This window comes from Acinonyx jubatus, chromosome C2 (genome assembly GCF_027475565.1).
Source record: "Acinonyx jubatus isolate Ajub_Pintada_27869175 chromosome C2, VMU_Ajub_asm_v1.0, whole genome shotgun sequence".
Lineage (NCBI taxonomy): Eukaryota > Metazoa > Chordata > Mammalia > Carnivora > Felidae > Acinonyx > Acinonyx jubatus.
Window position 1 is genome coordinate 56,907,905 of NC_069384.1, and position 18,632 is coordinate 56,926,536.

At 39.0% G+C, this 18,632-nt stretch overlaps 1 protein-coding gene across 1 annotated transcript in view; it reads left to right on the plus strand.

Moving 5' to 3' along the window:
• NECTIN3 (nectin cell adhesion molecule 3) overlaps nt 1–18,421 on the plus strand; it is a 126,675-nt gene extending 108,254 nt beyond the window's left edge. Inside the window, exons 8-9 of the mRNA XM_027077684.2 lie at nt 16,355–16,417; nt 17,182–18,421. Coding sequence (XP_026933485.1) covers nt 16,355–16,417; nt 17,182–17,361 — 243 coding nt within the window. The 3' untranslated portion in view covers nt 17,362–18,421. The remainder of the gene's footprint in view (nt 1–16,354; nt 16,418–17,181) is intronic.
• Nucleotides 18,422–18,632: the final 211 nt, after the last annotated feature.

Here is an 18,632-nt window from a genome sequence, read left to right on the forward strand (position 1 = left end):
CCACACCCAGACACGCATACACTCAGAATGCACACACATCACATGTCCTTATGGGCCCTTTTGCTTGGTGCAGAAACCAAAATGATGCTAAGCTAAAATATATATTTATAATGAACTTGAACTACCACAGACATGTGGATGGAACTAGAATGTATTATGTTAAGCGAAATAAGTCAGAGAAAGATAAATTATTTCACTCATGTGGAATTTAAGAAACAAAACAGATGAACATAGGAGAAGGAAAGGAAAAATAAGTTAAAAGCAGGGAGACAAACCATTAGAGACTCTTATCTCTTAAATACAGAGAACAAGCTGAGGGTTGCTGGAGGGGATGGGCTAAATGGGTGCTGGGCATGAGGGCACCTGTTGGGATGAGCACTGGGTGTTACATGTAAGCGATGAATCACTAATTCTACTCCTGAACCCATTATTACACTATATGTTAACTAACTTGGATTTAAATAAAATTTTAAAAATGAAAAATAAAAGCGGAAGGATGGAAATAAAAACAAGATCCTTTCTATCCACTTTGATACATTTAAAGGGTCTAAAGTTAGCCTGGGTTCTATTTCACAGAAAAGAACTTCCAACTATCTAGCTTCTTCATGTAAGTATTTTTAAAAATTTTATATTTCCCCAGAGCATACTAAATATATGATATGGTATTCAAACTTGATTTTAGCAGAAGAAAAATAAAGTTGGTCTTTAGGTTCAATTATTGAACACAGAAGTAAAACTTTCATCCTTAATGGGGCCATGACTTCTGTTAAAGAATTCTCCATGCACAAACTTATCGGAGGGCTGTTTTTCCTGTTGGCTGTTTCTGTGATCTGTCACAGACCATGCACACTGGCTGGAAGCTCATTTGTTCTGTGAACACAGTAGAGCACCTAGACTTACTGTGAAATCTCACACAAGTCTTTCTAAGAACCTTTGTCTATTTCTACCTACATCTCTGAGTTTCCCCAAATCCTTTGGAACTAAAATGAAATTCTAGCAAAGCACTGTGAGCTGCTTTGGAGGAAAAGTGATAAAATATTTGTGCAGCTTTGAAGCTATTTCCAATGAGGATATTCTTTCCCTCCTCTCCTCCAAGCAACTTGCATAGAAAAATGCAACTCAAAGGGAAAAAAAAAAAAAAGGCTACAGTCAAAAGCACACAGGACACCTTTTCCTTTAACACACAGATGTGCTTACAGTCTTTGGTGTGTTACCCATTCTGGGCCTGTTGGAAGAACACGACCCCTCTTCCAAGCGCATGCCACCCTTCCTTAACACCACACGCTTCATCTCTGCATGAGGGAGACCTGTTTCTGAACCCACATCTGCTCCTCACCTTCATGTGAACAGCACTGTTTTCCTCCACGTGGTGAGAACATTTAGCCCCTCCCGTTTGTTGCATCATGTCACTTTCAGGCCTTGATTGGCTTTCACCTCTTCTAGATCTTTCCCCTGCAATCATGCATGATGCATGATCCTTTTGATCAGAATCCTTTGATTCAACTCTGACTCACCTTAATCTTTCACTGGAGCCTGTAAAGCCTTACCCACCCCTTTGGGTTCACAGCAGCCTCCTCCTTTCTCCTCCGCCCCAGCCTCACAATTGGTTCAGTGTCTGTAACATGAGCTGCTCACTCCCTGGGGATTTGACAGTCTTTGTCTTCTCTTCAAAAACTATCATTAGTCCCCAAAGCCTGCCCCTATGATATACTCCGTCCTACAATTGAACGGGTATTTTTCTCCTTTCACTGTGCTTTTGAAAAATGTATGTTCTGTTTTCCTGGATGAAATGTGATCATTCTAACAATTTGACTCAATCTGTGGCAGTCATCTCTGCTGTTATCCACAGTTATCCTTTTCACAGACAAATACACCCTCTGTCCCATAAACCTGTAATGAAGTATATGGCCTACATTTATTCTTTTCCTCTTATTTTCTGTTTCTGTACGTGCTTGTAGCATCTGCAGACTTGACTTAGTTCTGTAGGCCTGTTGGTGTTCTCTGCCTTCTCTTTTGCCCTTCTCTGCTCCCTCCTCTTGGTATCCAAATCCTGGATTCTCCTGTGCTCTAGAAGAACCTAGTGCTCTTGAAGCTCTCCTGTGCTCCGGAAGAAGAACCTAAATGACGTAGCCACACTCCCCATCATCATCATGATCATTATCGTGAGCCGCATCACTGTTTCTCAGGCCTCGCTTTCACCACGTTGCTCCGTAACCCAGGATCTGGCTGGCTCCAGGCGCGTGGGACTCTCAGTCTGGTGCTCTGTGATCGGACCCACCATACCTGACCCAGTGCCTTCACATGAGTCCTCCCACTCTACCAGTAAAGTCTGGGTCCTCCCTAATGCTGTTTAACCTCCACCTCTGCAGAGCTTATCTTGACTTCTGGCCTCTTAACTCATGTCTTTCCTGTGATGTGTATTGCAGGTGTATAGACTGTTATCTTACATTTCCAAAAATCTCTAAACATCTAAAGTTTTTCTTCATTTTGCACCCAAATTTGACCTGGCCTGCTGACTCTCGTGAAATTAAATATAGTCATTTCTTTCTTCGCTTAATGTGAATACTCATAATTTCCACTCTACAAAATATGTATATGCTTGCTTATGGCGTTCTGTACCAGACCCTGGTGGAGATGTTTTATAAATATGGGATAAATAACCGTCAATTTTCTAAATATCTGAAAAATTCAGAATTCCTAAATATATCTGTTCCTAAAAGCTTCAGATAAGAAATTGTGGACCAGTAGCTGTTTGAGATTAAAATCAGATCAGATCAGCAGGTGGTCTTATACCTACATGCACTGGGTCCTGTGGTAGAAAAGAAAAAGTAATAGCATAAGAAAGGTTTTTGCATTTTTAAGGTGCTTGCATTGAAATTGCCTTGGTTTGTTGTTTACCTGGAAGACAAGCGGCATGAAGCAAGATTGTAAATTCCTGGAGGGCAGTGGCCCATAAATGCTTTGCACCCCTATTAGTAGAGTATTGCTAATGACGAGGTTGTTTCAGAGGACAGACTGTCTCCAGTCCATCTAGGAGAAGGCTGGTGTTCACCTTTGTAGAGCTCAGTTGTCATCGACAGTGGAACCAAAATTCCCATCACACTGCGGGGCAGATGGCAAACACAATGGCACTCCTTGTAAACACTGTGTCTGAGCTGACGGACTGCACAGGACTGGGGAAAGAGCTGTTGCTGCTTGGGACACCTTCCGATGGCTCTTGAGGAAGAGGGTCCAGCCAGGGCCATCCACAGTCTGGGGCCAATCAAGCTTGGGCAAGGAGTAGATAACTTATACCACCTTAAGTACTGTTGAGATTTAGTTAATTTCAATATTTTTTGAGTCGATATTTTAAAAATTTGTTTCACTCCCTCCATTGTTTCTCCAAAAGTACACAGTTATTTCTTAGTCTTAAATAATGGAAATGTTCACGTCTTAAAGGAGTGACTGAGTCCTTTCACTCTCAAGTGAAGGAACATCACCTTGCAGTGGCATCTATGAATTCCACAATGCCATAGACAAGTAACCAAGTAGATGACCTGTTACTTGTGGTTGCTAGTGGGCTAATAGAAAACATCCAAACTCTGGCCATTTAAATTACATGTGCACAAAGACAAAATGTTACTTTAACCATTGTTCACTGTTACAAGCAGTGTTTCTTGCCTCAAAGAAGAGTAGTATCTAATAAGAGCATATCACTGTGTAAACGTTCAGTACTGCAAGTGTAGGGTAAATTGAAGACCTAAAAAAGACCCTTGATGCATTTTATTAGCTAAGCAACGTATCTCCACTGGAAGGATTCCCCTCCTGTATCACCCGCTTCACTTTCCTTCTCACAGCACTGGCTCTGTGAACCTTCATCCCAGTCACTGATGAGTTCTGGTCGTGCTTAATTCATGAGCTGAATTCTAGCCCAAGGTGCCTTTGTGCAGCTCGCTCAAGACTTTAGTGCCTGCGTGCAGGGAAATGCCAAGCCGGGATTACAGTTACTTCTCTAATTCAAACAAAACTGCCTACTCTGGGTTTTATATTTACAAAATTGCTGTCCCTGAAGGTTAATATTAGTTTTCCGTAGCAGATGATTTCTCTTTCTGTCTCATCTTCTTTACTGTTATTAGGTTATCTTCCTTCAGAAGAAGAAATAGGGCACGCTATCTATATTTTCTATTTTCCTTTCAGGAAAATGGTACAAAATACCATTCCATGAAATTTAATACCCCAAAGAAAAATACATGCAATTTTCAACTAAATATGTTTAAGAGATCCCTTAGATGGTTTGTGGGATAGTAACCATTAAACAAACAGATAAGACCTTTCCATATTTTATTTTCTAGTTTTTAATTACACTCTCAATGGCAAAAGTAGATTATTGGTAAGGGAAATGATTCCTATATTAGCTCACCTTTCAATAGGAAGGGATAAGAGAATAGTGATGTTCTATATTTAGTATGTTGCCTTTTGTTTCACAATCTAAAATAAGTTCCGTATTGAAGATTTTAGGAGACTTTTAGTTTTTTTTAATCCTTTTTTGCTAAGAATAGCGTAATTATTAACTACAAAGAAAATCTTACTGGTTATCTTTTTTCAGTTCTACTTAGATATTGGATTAAATATGAGATTTGGGGAGGGCCATATTAATAGTTTCTAGAGAAGAATTAGAGTTTGTTTTTTATTTTAGCATGTAAAATTTTGACCGTCACAGCAACTAACCCAGACATGGGATGATCTTTGTCATGTTTTCCCTGAGGATACATCTTTTCACAAGGTAGCATATAACAGGATGATGGACAATATTTTTGCACAGAACGGCTTGGGGTGCATACTTTGATGCAGAAGAAACGATTAATATCTTCTTTGAGAGTATTTGGGTATGTGGATGAAATTACACTAATAGCCCTAAATTGAAGAAGGATTACCTTGTGGGAAAATTTGGAAATGAAGTGGTATGAGTGGGTAATATGGTACAGCACGAGGACAAGGGTCTGAAGAGCAAAGATGCTCATTGTGATCAGGACAGAATAGGATTCTGATGTTAAAATATTTACTTACGGAAAGTAGTGCACATGAATGCATAATCATTTGATTTGTGTCCTGAAAATGGGTAGGATTTATGATTGGGGACATGTTAGCATTATACGTGGGTGCCTAGTTTGCCCACAAATAATTTCCCCTCACCTTTATCATCTGTCTGCTTTAATTAGATACTTGGCTGGGCAAACATATTATAATTTAGGTGAAGTATCACTTTCTTGTATATTTTAATGTAAGGATTAAGTGAGACCAAAGCCAAGATAAGAATTTTCATTAAAATGTGTCATATCAAATTTCACTTTGAAAAATTAGAATCTAGAATGTATTCTCAGTAGAGGTAATGAAATTTATTTGCCAATGATAAGAAGGAACGCTGTCTTCCTTCTGGACAATACAACGTTTTCAACAGCCACCAGGCTGTGATAATTCTCTGGTGACTTGAACAAAATCCAGTGTTACCTTGTGAGATAAATTATCTAATATTCTTCCCTCTTATAAATAAACCTCGTGATTGAAGCATACATTTGGAGAGTAAGGACATTTGAGGTAAGGACATTCTGTAGTCATTTCTTCTTGTACCTGCCTCACTGAAGTCTTTAATCTGAGATATTAACAAAGTGGACGTTGCATTTTAAGGTGCTAAGTATATTACTGAAGAGTATAGGCAAACAATAAAACTGGAGGGAAAATGCCCTCTGAATTAATTTTGAAGAGTATTATCCAATAGTGAATGACTGTTCTGTGTTCAGCCCTGGGCTGGAGCAGATAAAAAAAACTCTGAGAGTCTCAAGAAAAGCCTTGTCTTTGTTTTCCTTTGAGGCTGGAGCCCAAGCAGGAGATGAGATAACTTAGGCTGTAGCTTTTATTCAACAATTGAGATGAAGATAACCCAGAGCCGGTGTCAGAGCTAGCAAGTACTGAGCACCGCCACTCTTTCCTCTAGTTTATGTCCTCTCCCCTTTCAGATGCTCAGTGTCTTCCTGCTTTTCCGTCTCCCTTTCTCCAGTCGAGTTAGGAAGAAACGTGATATACCCAAGATAGGAAAATGGGCAATTTTGTATGATGGTTTCAGACACAGACTTTGGAATTCTATTAAGATGAATTTGAATCTTAGCTCTACAAACGTGGAAACATGGCTTCTTCCCTCTAAGCCTCAGCTCCCATCTCTATTATGGGAACAATGATAGAATTACTTCAAGGCGGTAGTCTAAGAATATGAGCACCTCTAAAGCATCGCGTACAGTACCTCCTGTAAGCAGCAGGGAGTAGGGGAAGAATGTTTTGTCAGTCCTTACAAGTTATAATCATTCTTTTGTCTAAGCTGAATGGAGTGGTATCTGTTTTTCATCATGTTGGCAATATTGAGCCAACTTCTTTCTAGACCTTCTCCTTCTATCTTTCTTTATAGATTGCTGAGTATAAAGGATCTAGAACCTAATTCCATGGAGTTCACTCCCTTCTCACGAACCAATTCAGATATAACTCTGCCCTGTTCCTTGCAGTTAGGGTTTCCAGGGTTTCCAATCCCAACTGGCACAGGTTTCCCAACATGTGCCAGCACCCAAGACCTCTGTGGGGACCACTAAGAGTGGGAGTCACAGCAGGTCCTGTACATGGATCATGCATCAACAAGTGTTTATTGATCATCTACTGTGTGATAGCACCATGTGAAAACCTCGCTGTCTCTCAGGGTTAACAGGAAAGGATTTATAGGATGGCATGTTCAGACAGAACATAGAGATGAACCTTACTTCCCAGACATTGGGAAAGAGGAGTCATAAGTAAATAAATCTCATGTCTTGGGGACTAAGATCCAGACAGACTTTATGCATTTAACCTGTATAATGTGTAGTGGCAATCTGTATTGGTCATGACTGATTGTAGATACAGCAGAAATAAGAATTAACTAAAAAATGAGGAAACATTTCTAAATTTAAAAGGAAAAGTTGGATTAATAACACAGCACTCCTCATTGACATTCGCACAGGATACTTCACAGGCTTTTGAAAAATCCTACATTCTTAAATACCTCTATCTTTTATAAAACTCATATATATGAGTTGAGAATAACAAAGACACATTGAAAAGTGGATATTGAACGGTTGCTAAGCTCATTAACTAGCTAAATGATTATCCCATCACAGAAACCTCCCAGGTCTTGATTCAAATTTGTGTCTCAACAAAATTACAAATTACAACCTTACAACCTATCATAACCTTTTAAGATTCACTCATGAATGGTTAAAACCAGCAATGTTAAATCTGTGAATGCCAAGGGTCTACTGTAATAAGAGACATTCATGTGAATAGCTTACCCTTATGGGTAATTATCACAGAGAACAGTAACAATTATGTATCTCATTAAACAAGTGCCTAATTAATGTTGTAAATTTCGCTTGATTACAACACAGTCTTTAGAGTTGTTGCTCATGTAGCACGTCAGCACTCTCGGAGTTATTAAAAATGAAGGGAAAGGGAAAATCGACTTTTGGTTCACAGTTTTAGTAATATTTTATAATTTCTTTCAGAAAGGTATTAAATAGATAGGAATGTAATATACTTTATGCCTTAAGGAATCCATATTTGGTGAATTATGTATGGTAGCCATTTCTTCATGTGTTACTCCTTTAGTATAGTGAAATCATCTCTATGGAATTGGACTCAGTCACTAGAACAAAGTAAGCAATTGGATATTATAGCCGTGAAACTCCGGTATTGACGGCCATCTGTGATGAAGTATTTATTGAGCACTTACTAGGTACTAGTATCATGCCAGATTCCAGATTGTGTCAATGACTTCTCATTCTACTTTACCTCCCTACACATTTCTCCAAAATAGAGTAATTATGATAAAATGGAAGGTACAGTGTTTGTTTTTTTAATATTCAACTTCACTAAGATATAACTTATATAATACTGTGCTCCATTTTAAGTATACAGTTTGGAATGCTTTGCCAAATGTATACATTCATGTAAGCACTACTGCAATCAAGAACATTTCTGTGACCCAAATAATTTGTCATACACACCCTCTACCTCCATCCTCCTAACGCCTCCTGCCTCAGGCAGCCATTACTGTGATTTCTTTTTTTTTTTTTTTTTTTAATGTTTATTTATTCTTGAGACAGAGACAGAGCGCGAACAGGGGAGGGGCAGAGAGAGAGGGAGACACAGAATCTGAAACAGGCTCCAGGCTCTGAGCTGTCAGCACAGAGCCTGACATGGGGCTCGAACCCACGAACCGTGAGATGTGACCTCAGCCGAAGTGGGACGCTTAACACTGAGCCACCCAGGCGCCCCAGCCATTACTGTGATTTCTATCACAGTACGTTAGTTATGGTTTAAAAAATAAAAATAAAAAAGAACTTCACATAAAGAGAATAACAGTGTGCTCCTTCTGTGCCCAATTTCTTTTGCTCAGCATAATATTCTTGAGATCCATGTTGTTGCATGTATAAATTTCCTTTCATGGCTGTGTAGTATCCCATTTTATAAATATACCTTGATTTGTTTATTCGTTCAACTTTCGAGGGCTATTTTCATTTCAGGTTTTGGGATTTTATGAATAAAAATCTTCAGTTTTTTTTAAATAATAATTTTGGTTTCAGTACCAGGATTATGCTGATCTTATAAAAGGAGTTACAAAGCAGGGTTTTTTGTTGTTGTTGTTTGGGTTTTTTTTGGGGGGGGTTTGGTTTTTCCCCCTCATTTGTAGAAGGAATTTAAGATGCCTTTAATTGTTTGCTAGAATTTACCAGTGATTCCATCTGGGCCTGGAGTTTCTCTATAAGGATTTTAATTGTGTCTTTCAAAACATTTATCCATTTCATCTAGGTTTTTGAAATTGTCATCAAATTATTCGTAACATCTTTTTTATTCTTTTAACTTATATGAGATAATTTGTACTGTTATCTTTTTTCATCTTGATATTGGTTTGTGTTTTCTCTTTTTTTCTTACTAGGGGTTTTCCAATTTTTTTAATCTTTTTAAAGAACCAGCTTTTTGGGTTTCATTAATTTTGTTCAATGTTTGCCCATTTTTTATTGATTTTCACTATTTGTTATTTCTTTCTTTCAACTTCTGTTGGATTTAATTTGCTCTTTTTTTTTCCCAGCTGCTTGAAGAAGTTTAGATCATTAATTTAAGACCTCTCTTCTTTTCTAATACAAGGATTTAAAGCTATAAACTTTTCTTTAACCAATTCTTTTTTCAAAATCCCAGAAGTTTGGTATGTTATAATTTTATTTTCATTCAATTGAAAATACTTTCTAGCTTCCCTTATTATTTCTTCTTTGGCCATTGAGTTATTTAGAAGCATGTTGTTTAGTTTCTGAATATTTTTGAGTTTTCCAACTATGTCTTTGTTACTGATTGCTCACTAAGTTCTGTTATTTAATATATATATATATACATATATACATAACATATATATATTATGTGTGTGTGTGTGTGTGTGTGTGTGTGTGTGTGTGTGTGTGTGTAGGATTTCAAAACCTGTAAATATTTGAGACTTTTACTGCACAGCTATGGTCTATCTTACTGAATGTTCTGCATGCACTAAAACAAATGTATATTCTACTGTAGTTGAGTGTAGTATTTTAAAATGTCAGTTAAGTCACACTGACTGGTCATGTCATTCAAGTATTCTTTATATGTAATGATTTTCAGTTTACATTTTTATCAGTTATTGAGAGTGGAGTGGTATTTCCAACTATATTTGTGGATGTGTCTGTTTCCCTTTCAGTTCTGTTATTCATGTGTTTTTATTGGGTATACACACATTTAAGATTATTATACTATGTTGTCCTGATAAGTTGATCCTGTTATCATTATGAAAGATTCTTCTTTGTCTTTGGTATTTTTGTATTGCAGTCACTTTGATATTATTATAGCCACTGAAGTTTCAACTTTTCTTTAATGAATCATGTTTTCATGGTATGTGTTTTTCTATTCTCTTACTTTACCCTGACTATGTCTTTATATTTAAAATGCATTTCAGGGGGACCTGGGTGGCTCAGTCAGTTAAGGGTCCAACTTCGGCTCAGGTGATGATCTCACGGTTTGTGAGTTCAAGCCCCACATCAGGTTCTGTGCTGACACTCAGAGCCTGGAGGCTGCTTCGGATTCTGTGCCTCATTTGCTCTCTGCCCCTCCCCAACTTGTGCTCTGTCTCTGTCTCTCGAAAATAAATAAAAACAAAATTAAAATTCATTTCACAAAGCTAACAACTAGTTGAGTTGCTGCTTTACCTAGTCTGAAAATCCCTGACTTGGATAGCAATCTTTAGTCTATTCTTATTAAATATATTTATTGCCATGGTTGGGCTTAAGTTTACCACCTTATTATTTGCTTTTTATTTGTCCCATCAGTTCTTTGTTCCTTTTCCTTTCTTTTCCTATCTTCTTTTAAATTAACTGAGAGTTTTTAGCATTTTTTATCTCTTCTATTGAATTATTAGCTGTACCTCTTTGTTTTACTTTTTTTTAGTGATCTCTCTGGGTTTTGGCATATGCCTTTTTTAAAATTTTTTATTTAAAAAATTTTTAATGTTTTTATTTTTGAGAGAGAGAAAGAGAGAGTCAGAGCATGAGTGGGGTAGGGGCAGAGAGAGATTGGGAGACACAGTATCTGAAGCAGACTCCAGGCTCTGAGCTGTCAGCACAGAGCCCAACACAGGGCTCGAACCTGTGAATCATGAGATCATGACCTAAGCCACAGTTGGATGTTTAACTGACTGAGCCACCCAGACACCCCAGCATATGCATTTTTAATCTGTCACTATCTACCTTAATATAAATACTACCTCATGTATCCTGTAAGAACTTGAACACAACCTGTACTTCAATTTCCGCCTTCTCTTCCTTTGTATTCTTGCATATTTTATTTCTCCATTTGTTACGAACCTGACAATATATTCTTACTATTTTTGTTTTAAACTATAATGTATCTTTTTTAAAAATTTAAGAATTGATGAAGTTTTTTTTTGGAATCGGTTTTATTCAACTCAAAGTACTTTCCCATAACATTATTTATGGTACAGGTCTGCTGATAACAACTTTTCTTAGCTTTTGCTTGTCCGGAAATTTCTTTATTTAATCTTTGTTTTAAAATATTTTTGTGGGATATGGAATTGTAGTTTGACTTTGTTTGTTTGTTTGGTTTTTTACTCAGTGCTTTAGTATTTTAGCTTCATGTCTTCTGACCTTCACCTTTTTCTGGTGAATAGCCAGTGATAATTCTTATCTTTTATTTCTTACTTTTTCCTCCGACAATATCTTAGATTTTCTTTGTCATTGTTTTCAGCAATTTGAGTTTGAAATGTATTAGAGTAGTTTTCTTTATGTTTACCTTTATTGGAATTCATTGAGCTTCTTAGAACTATAGATGTATTTTTCATCTAATTTAGAACATTTTAACAGCTCTTCAAATACCGCTTTCCTGTCTTTCCTTCCTTCTGTGATTCCAGTTACACAAATGATAGATTTCTTGATATTATTCCACAGATCCACAAAAGCTATGTTCTTTTTCAGCTGTTTCCCCCATCTCCTTGTATGGATAATTTCTATCTTCAAATGCATCAATCTTTTCTTTTGCAATGTCTATTAAGGCCATGCAGTGACTTTTTTCAATTTAGATACTGTATTTTTTCAGTTCTAGAAGTTCTTTTCAGTTCTTTTCATAGTTTTTGATTCTCATATTATATTCATATTTTTAAATATCCTTATACATATTTATTTTTTTATGTTTATTTATTTTGAGAGAGAGAGAGAGAGAGAGAGAGAGAGAGAGAAAGCATGAAGAGGGGAGGGGCAGACAGAGTGGGAGAGAGAATCCCAAGCAGGCTCTGCACTGTCAGGGTGGAGCTTGACCCAGGGACCCATGCCCAATGCAGGGCCTAAACTCATGAACCATGAGATCATGACCTGAGTTCAAGTCAGATGCTTAACCGATTGAGTCACCCAGGCATCCCTCCTTACACATATTTATAGTAAGTGTTTAAAAGTTACAGTCTATTAAATCCATATGTGTCATACTGGGTTTTGTTTCTATTGACTTATTTTGTCTCCTTTTTTTTTCATGTTCAGTATGTTTTAATTGGATGCTGGACATTGTGAATGTTATATTATCAATTATTTGAAATTTGCTATCATTCCTTAATAAGAATTGGGTTATTTTCTGGCAGTCAGTTAATTGACTTTAAGATCAACTTGATCTTCTGGAAGCTTGTTTTTAAGTTTTGTTAGGGTGGTTCTGGAACACTCTGTGTCCTAGAGCTATTTTAGCCTTACTTTTAAAGCATGACCTTGGGTTCTCTACTGAATGTCTCACATGCCCAATGAGGATTCTCCTTCTCTTCAGTACCCTGTCCCACAGATTACAGTACCTCAGCTTGCCTGAGTGCTGAAGTCTGTTCCCTCAGCTCAGCAGTGCTTTTCTTGGGTTTTTCTCTTCCCAAATGAGCAGAAAAATCAGATAGCCTCCAGGACTGTTAGAGGATCACCGTGTGTGTGTGTGTGTGTGTGTGTGTGTGTGTGTGTGTGTGTGTTTCTATTATCTGAGTTCCCAGTCCTGTGCAGCACAGTTATCTGGTCTGCAAACTGAAAACTGTTGTTTTCAAACAGTTGCAAACAGGTCTGTAAACTGAAAACTACCAAGTCTGAAAACTGTTGTTTCATACATTTTGCCCAGTTTTCTAGTGACTTATGGCAGAAGGGCTAGTCTGGTATTAGTTCTCCATCATGACTGGAAGCAGAAGTAAAAATGTATCATTTTTCATTATAAGGAAGAAGCATTAGAGCCAGAAAGTCTACATGACTAGTAAGTGAGGAAGGTGCCTATGGATTGTAGCTCAATAGAAGTTGTTACAAGGTAGTACATGCCTGTAGGGAAATCAAAATACGTGTTAGAGATTCGGAGTAGCCCAAGGCTTTCTAGGAAAAACTGGAAGAGTAATAGAATGATATATGCTATGATTCCATTAGTTAAAATATTATGAGTTAATTTATACCTGTATATTAAGCACCAAACATAAGTAAGGTATTATGCAAGACAGTTTTCAATATACTAGTGATTAACCTTTTTTTTTTAAAGTCAGATATTCAACATTTCAGGTAGTTCAGGGAGTAGCAGAAATAGAACACATGTACCCACCCACCATTAGATTAAATTAAATCCTTTATGTCTCTTGTCAGAAATTGGACAGCTGTACCATGCAGAGGCAAGGGTAGCATGCTCTCTACAACCCTGATCCCTGATCCCTACAATGTGTGGGGCTTCTGTTCATAGAATTTAGTTAAATATTATATTACACAATTCATGGGCTCACAGGAGGGATAGTGGTTCGGTAGTGAATGTTTACAGCACTGGATAGAAAAAAAGGAACTTACACATATGCTTGTCATCCCTTCTGTAAAAGTGAAGATTATGTATAGTGTCCAGGCACCATTTCTTCCTGTTCAGGTCTAGAAACTCTCTTGTTTTTATTTTCAAATAGCTAATTTTATGTCTCCTACTATTAAAAAAAATGTTAACAGTGCTATTGTAATTCCTAAAGCAAGCCATGGCTCTTTGAAATCTCTTTATATTGAAACAAAACAGATTTTCTTGCCTCTGTAATTCCCTACTACTATTAATTAACACTGGTTATAGTGTTACTATTGATGCTGCATCGTTCATTGTGCCCTCCATGAACACTGGCTTCCAAGGACTTAAAGTTTGTTACTGTGTTTTACCGACAACGATCAGATACAAGTATACCCTGAGTGTTCAGGAAAATGTGAACGATTATTTATTTTCTGGTCATACTAAATTCGCCAGTTGGAATTTTATAGCATAAACATGGAACAGCTCATATTCCAACCAAACCTTTCTTGAACTCTTGAGGCTCTGATCTCTGTATTTCTAGATTGTGGACTCCTTCAGTATCGACTGCACCCTTGATTTCTACACCCTGCACCAGCAGGAAGAAAGGCACTCGCCCCTTCTATAGGGAAGCTTCTAACTGCCCTGTCTCTTTCCAATTAGATACAGCACTGATGTAGAATAATTTCTCAATGACCAGTACTGTTTTTTGATGTTTATTTTATATTTGAGAGAGAGACAGAGCACGAGTATGGGAGGGGCAGAGAAAGAGGGAGACACAGAATCTGAAGCAGGCTCATCCAGTCTCTGAGGTGTCAGCACAGAGCCCAACATGGGGCTCGAACCCACGAAGTGCGAGATCATGATCTGAGCTGAAGTGTCTAACCGACTGAGCCACCCAGGCGCCCTCAATTACCAGTATTGATACAAGGGGAATAGCAATTGGGGTCATCTAAAACAACAAACAAACAACATGCTAGCTTTAATTTTAGGAGTTTTTCCCCCCCCCCCCAAATCTATTTTTCTTGGACCAGGACCAGGTACATAATTTATGAGGCACAGTGCAAAGTGAAAATGCAGAGCCTCTTGTTGAAAACTATACAATGTCAAGATGGTGATAACCAAGGGGGTCAGAGGCTTGCCCTTACTGAGACGGGTCCTCCAGCCACCTGCCAGAAGTACCGTGATGCAGGCAGGGGGCATGCACTCCTGACCCCAGCCTTCCCTGGACCAGCACTCAGGCCCCTGCCAGATCAGAGAATGGCAGAGTCACTGGACAGGGACAGGGAGAGGAAAGCAAGGGGGATCTGGAACATTACGGTAAGGAAGTGGCAGCCGAGAACCAAATCAAACACAAGCATCAGGAGAGGACAACCTTGAGTTGAGGCCACAGGTCACTGAGTCATGCTCCATTCTTTCATTAGACTACTTATAAAACATGGATTCACAATAAAATATTAAGAAATCTTAAGATGGCAACCACAGAGCATTAAGCCCCCAAATGGGTCCTGAACGCAAGGCCCTGTGTGACTGGTCACACATCCATGAAACTGGACATTTACTAGGATGTGTGGTCAATTATCACATGGTCACGCATGTGGGAAGCACCCTAGAATCAAGCAGAATATGACAGGAGGAACATACATGGTGGACATGATTTATAATTCGGATAACCTTAACATGGGATATCAAGAATTGATAGTTTAGAGTTTAGTAAATTCTTCAGTTAACTGTTAACTTCCTACTGTTGCCGAACCACAGGCCAGGGTGTGGAGGTGGAAGAGGATGGCCAGGAAGGCTCATTCTTTACTGGGGTTGAAAGGTACAGATATCAGATAGAGCAGTGATGTGTGCTATGAAACACACGAACAATAGGCACATTGGAGCAAAGAAATGAACTTTGATGGACCCTATAGGGAAAAAAAAGGTGACTTCAGTCAGGCCACGATGGAAGTATCGATTGATGGGTAGTATTTCAGCTGTCAGAGGCAAAGGGACGGACCTTCCATGCCGAAAGGACAGCATAAGGAAAGGCAGTGAAGGGAGAGCATTTTGATAGATACGCCCACATGCTGGGACTTTCAGGCATTCTTCTGTTATATTTATGAAACATCTATTTTCCAGACACTGGGTTAGAAGTAGGGGATATAGGAATATAGGCTTAGGATTCAGACAGAGCCACGTGTGAATCATAATCCTCCACTTCCAGCTGTGTGACCGGAGACACCTTACTGAACCACTCTGAGCCTCCGTTTCAGTCTTCTGTAAAATAAAAGCATCAGTTTTATAGAAGTTTTAGAGAGATTATAAATGAGATAATGTTTGTAAAATACTCCAACTAGCACCTCAGTGTAGTGAAGGAGACAAGCAAATATAAACAAATAATGGCAATAATATACGCTTTGGGCAAGCCTTCCTGGAAGAGGTAATATATGACCTGGAGGCCAAGGGTAAGGATGCATTTATAGGCCAAGGGGAAGCAGAGAGAGATTCTTCCTAGGGTGGGTTTTGAAAATGAGGAATCCCCTTTATGATCTGGGCAGGGTTGGGGCAGAGAGTAGCTGGCAGGACCAGAAGGTGGCCGTATATATACCTCTATAGAGAAGGACAAAAAATAACCTTTCCTTACCACCCCAGACCACTTTTAAAGCCGATTCCAAGTATCAGATTCTTCTGTGCTGAGGCCTCCCTCGGGTAAGATATGAGTAACTTTGCATGAGACCTCTTGCAGCAGATCTTCTGTATGTTTTCTTCCTTCCAGAAGAAGTCTAGAGTCAGGAGAGAGACAGCTCTCAGGAAATGTCATTGCTCATCCCCTCCGAAGGAACATTTGCTTACCTGGCACACATGTGACGAGACATGATTGGCTCTTTTAAAAATAGGCTTCTTCATGGTCTGGGTTGATGTGTTTCACCATGTGCTTGGAGCTTTAAAGCGTGTGTCTTGTTCTGTCTTCTTCCTCCAGACCGAACACTTGCCTCTGCAGACTCAGTTCCGAGAAAGAGAGGTGGGCGGCCTCCAGCACTCTGTAAGTAACGGGGTCCTGCCGTGGGGGTCTGCCCAGGTGGAACTGGTGTCTCCCATGCCGACTGAAATATCATTTGATTTCCACGAAAGTTTATTGTATTCACCTCTCTGCCATCTGAGCATCTATAGTATGATCTTGTCAAGTCCTTGAGCTTGCTTGGCCATTTAGCAGTAGTCAGGGTTTAAGAAACCAATAACTGGGCGGAGGGGTCAGTACCAGAGACATCACAGAGCATCACGGGGGTTCATTTTATGGTGTCAGCCGTGACAGCGTTTCTGACTCTCAGTTATGTTGGACATGTGGTCAAATACCAGTTCATTTCACTATGTCTTTTCCCTAATTCCCCAACTCTGAATCTTGAGGCTTCATTTGGTTTTGTTTTGCCTGTTTGATTTAATTCTCTGCATATTTTATGCATGCATTCCAAGCTTGAGCCTTGCTGAGGGACTCCCAGGAGTTTACAACCTTGTTCTTCCCTAGTTTAACTGATACCAGTTCCAAATCTCAAAACCTGAAAATGACTATCATCTCCGTTAGTCATAATTTTCTATTTAGCAGATGTTGTGACTCTTATCCAGGTATTGTAAGCAACAAATGACTGGAAAATGAAAAGAAGTTGAACTTGACCTTGCCATTCAGTAGCCTGTGGGATAATGAATCAGAGACACAGACTCTAATGAATCGAGTTCTTGCCTGTTTTGACCAAAGTGCTAGAAAGATGCAAACATCTGCTCTGCTAACATAAGCAATATTTGAATTTTTAGAATGGGCTAAGTCGCAGGAGAGTGGACTATGAAGATGAGAATCCTGTGGGGGAAGATGGGATCCAGCAGATGTGCCCCCTTTACAATCAGATACGCCAGAAAGACCGGAGCCCGGGCAAGCATCGTCAAAGCAACAACCCTGAGAGAGTGTACATCAACCCGCGAGAACATTATGTGTGATTTCACTCTTTTTTTCCCAGTGGACGTCCTAAAGAAATGTTCGATCTTCAACTGGGGAGAGAAACTGAGGACAGTGGTTCTTATCTTATTCTCCCTCGTGTAAAACAATCCCAGTTTATGTGTATCAGAAGTCGCGATGAATGGCTTCGAGCCAATAGCAACTTGGTTTCCTTCATTAAGAGTTTCTTAGCCACCAGCTGTGTTTGTGAACTTGACTCTAGCTTTGTGTGTTTCTGTGATGATAGTGTTTAACTACTAACATTTGGCCTACAGTGGCACGTTCATTGAAACATAGAATATCTGCCTGTGATGGCAACAGTGATTCTCCAGAAAGGAAGGCCCCAGCTGGGAACCTTGTAGGGTTTCAGGAAGGCCAACCTATTTATCTGTAACTCAAGCGAGCAGGGGAAAAAAAAAAAAAAAAAGGAGTTCAAAATCCATTTCACTAATTGTTTCACTGGGATTTGGCTTTCCCTGATGTGCTTAATGCAATTACAATACCTGTGTACAAACAGGAGGCCTGAGGAAAGAGGCAGAATTTGCTCTTTATTCCAAAAAACAACAACAGAAAGCAGTTTAAACCTTCAAGCCTGTTGGTTGCTTTTAAAGTCTTGTGATAATTGTAATATATGTTCCTTCTTGATCACTAAGGTCCTGAGGGATACATATTTCGCACCGTTCTCTGACCAGTCTCGATTAGCTGTGTGCTAAGACTCTTCTCTTGCCCTGTTGTTGTTCCCACAGTTCTGTTCTTTCCTAGCCAGATTAGCCTATTTCCCACCTATTAAATTCTAAAAGCCTCGTCTAAATGGTGGACAGCCTTGAGCCCTGTCCCTCTTTGCTGTAGTATTGTATATGACAAGCTCAGCTTTCACTTCTGAAATTCCTTTCCAGCTAATCCTCTCCACACAGGCTTCAGCTACCCTCTGCTTCTTCGGACTACTTCTCATCCATGTTTTATCTACCTCAGAAAAGCCTGCTGCAAAATCACCGTGAAATAACTCCTGCTCTTAAGAGCCAGGTAGAAAATTTGAAAATTAAAAAAAAAAAAAAAAAAAAAGGGCAATATGGCCTATGTGCTAAACCCCCATGTTATCCTTTATCCTCCCCCAGCCCCAAGTTTACCCAGTCAACAAGGGTGAAGAGATGCTAAAAAGCAAATAATATAGTGACAGACTTACCAGTGCAACACTTTGGTGCCTGCAAATGTCTGTCTTGAGTTTTCTCACTTCCCTTTGCCAATGTATCCTCACTGAGATTGAAGGTAGTAA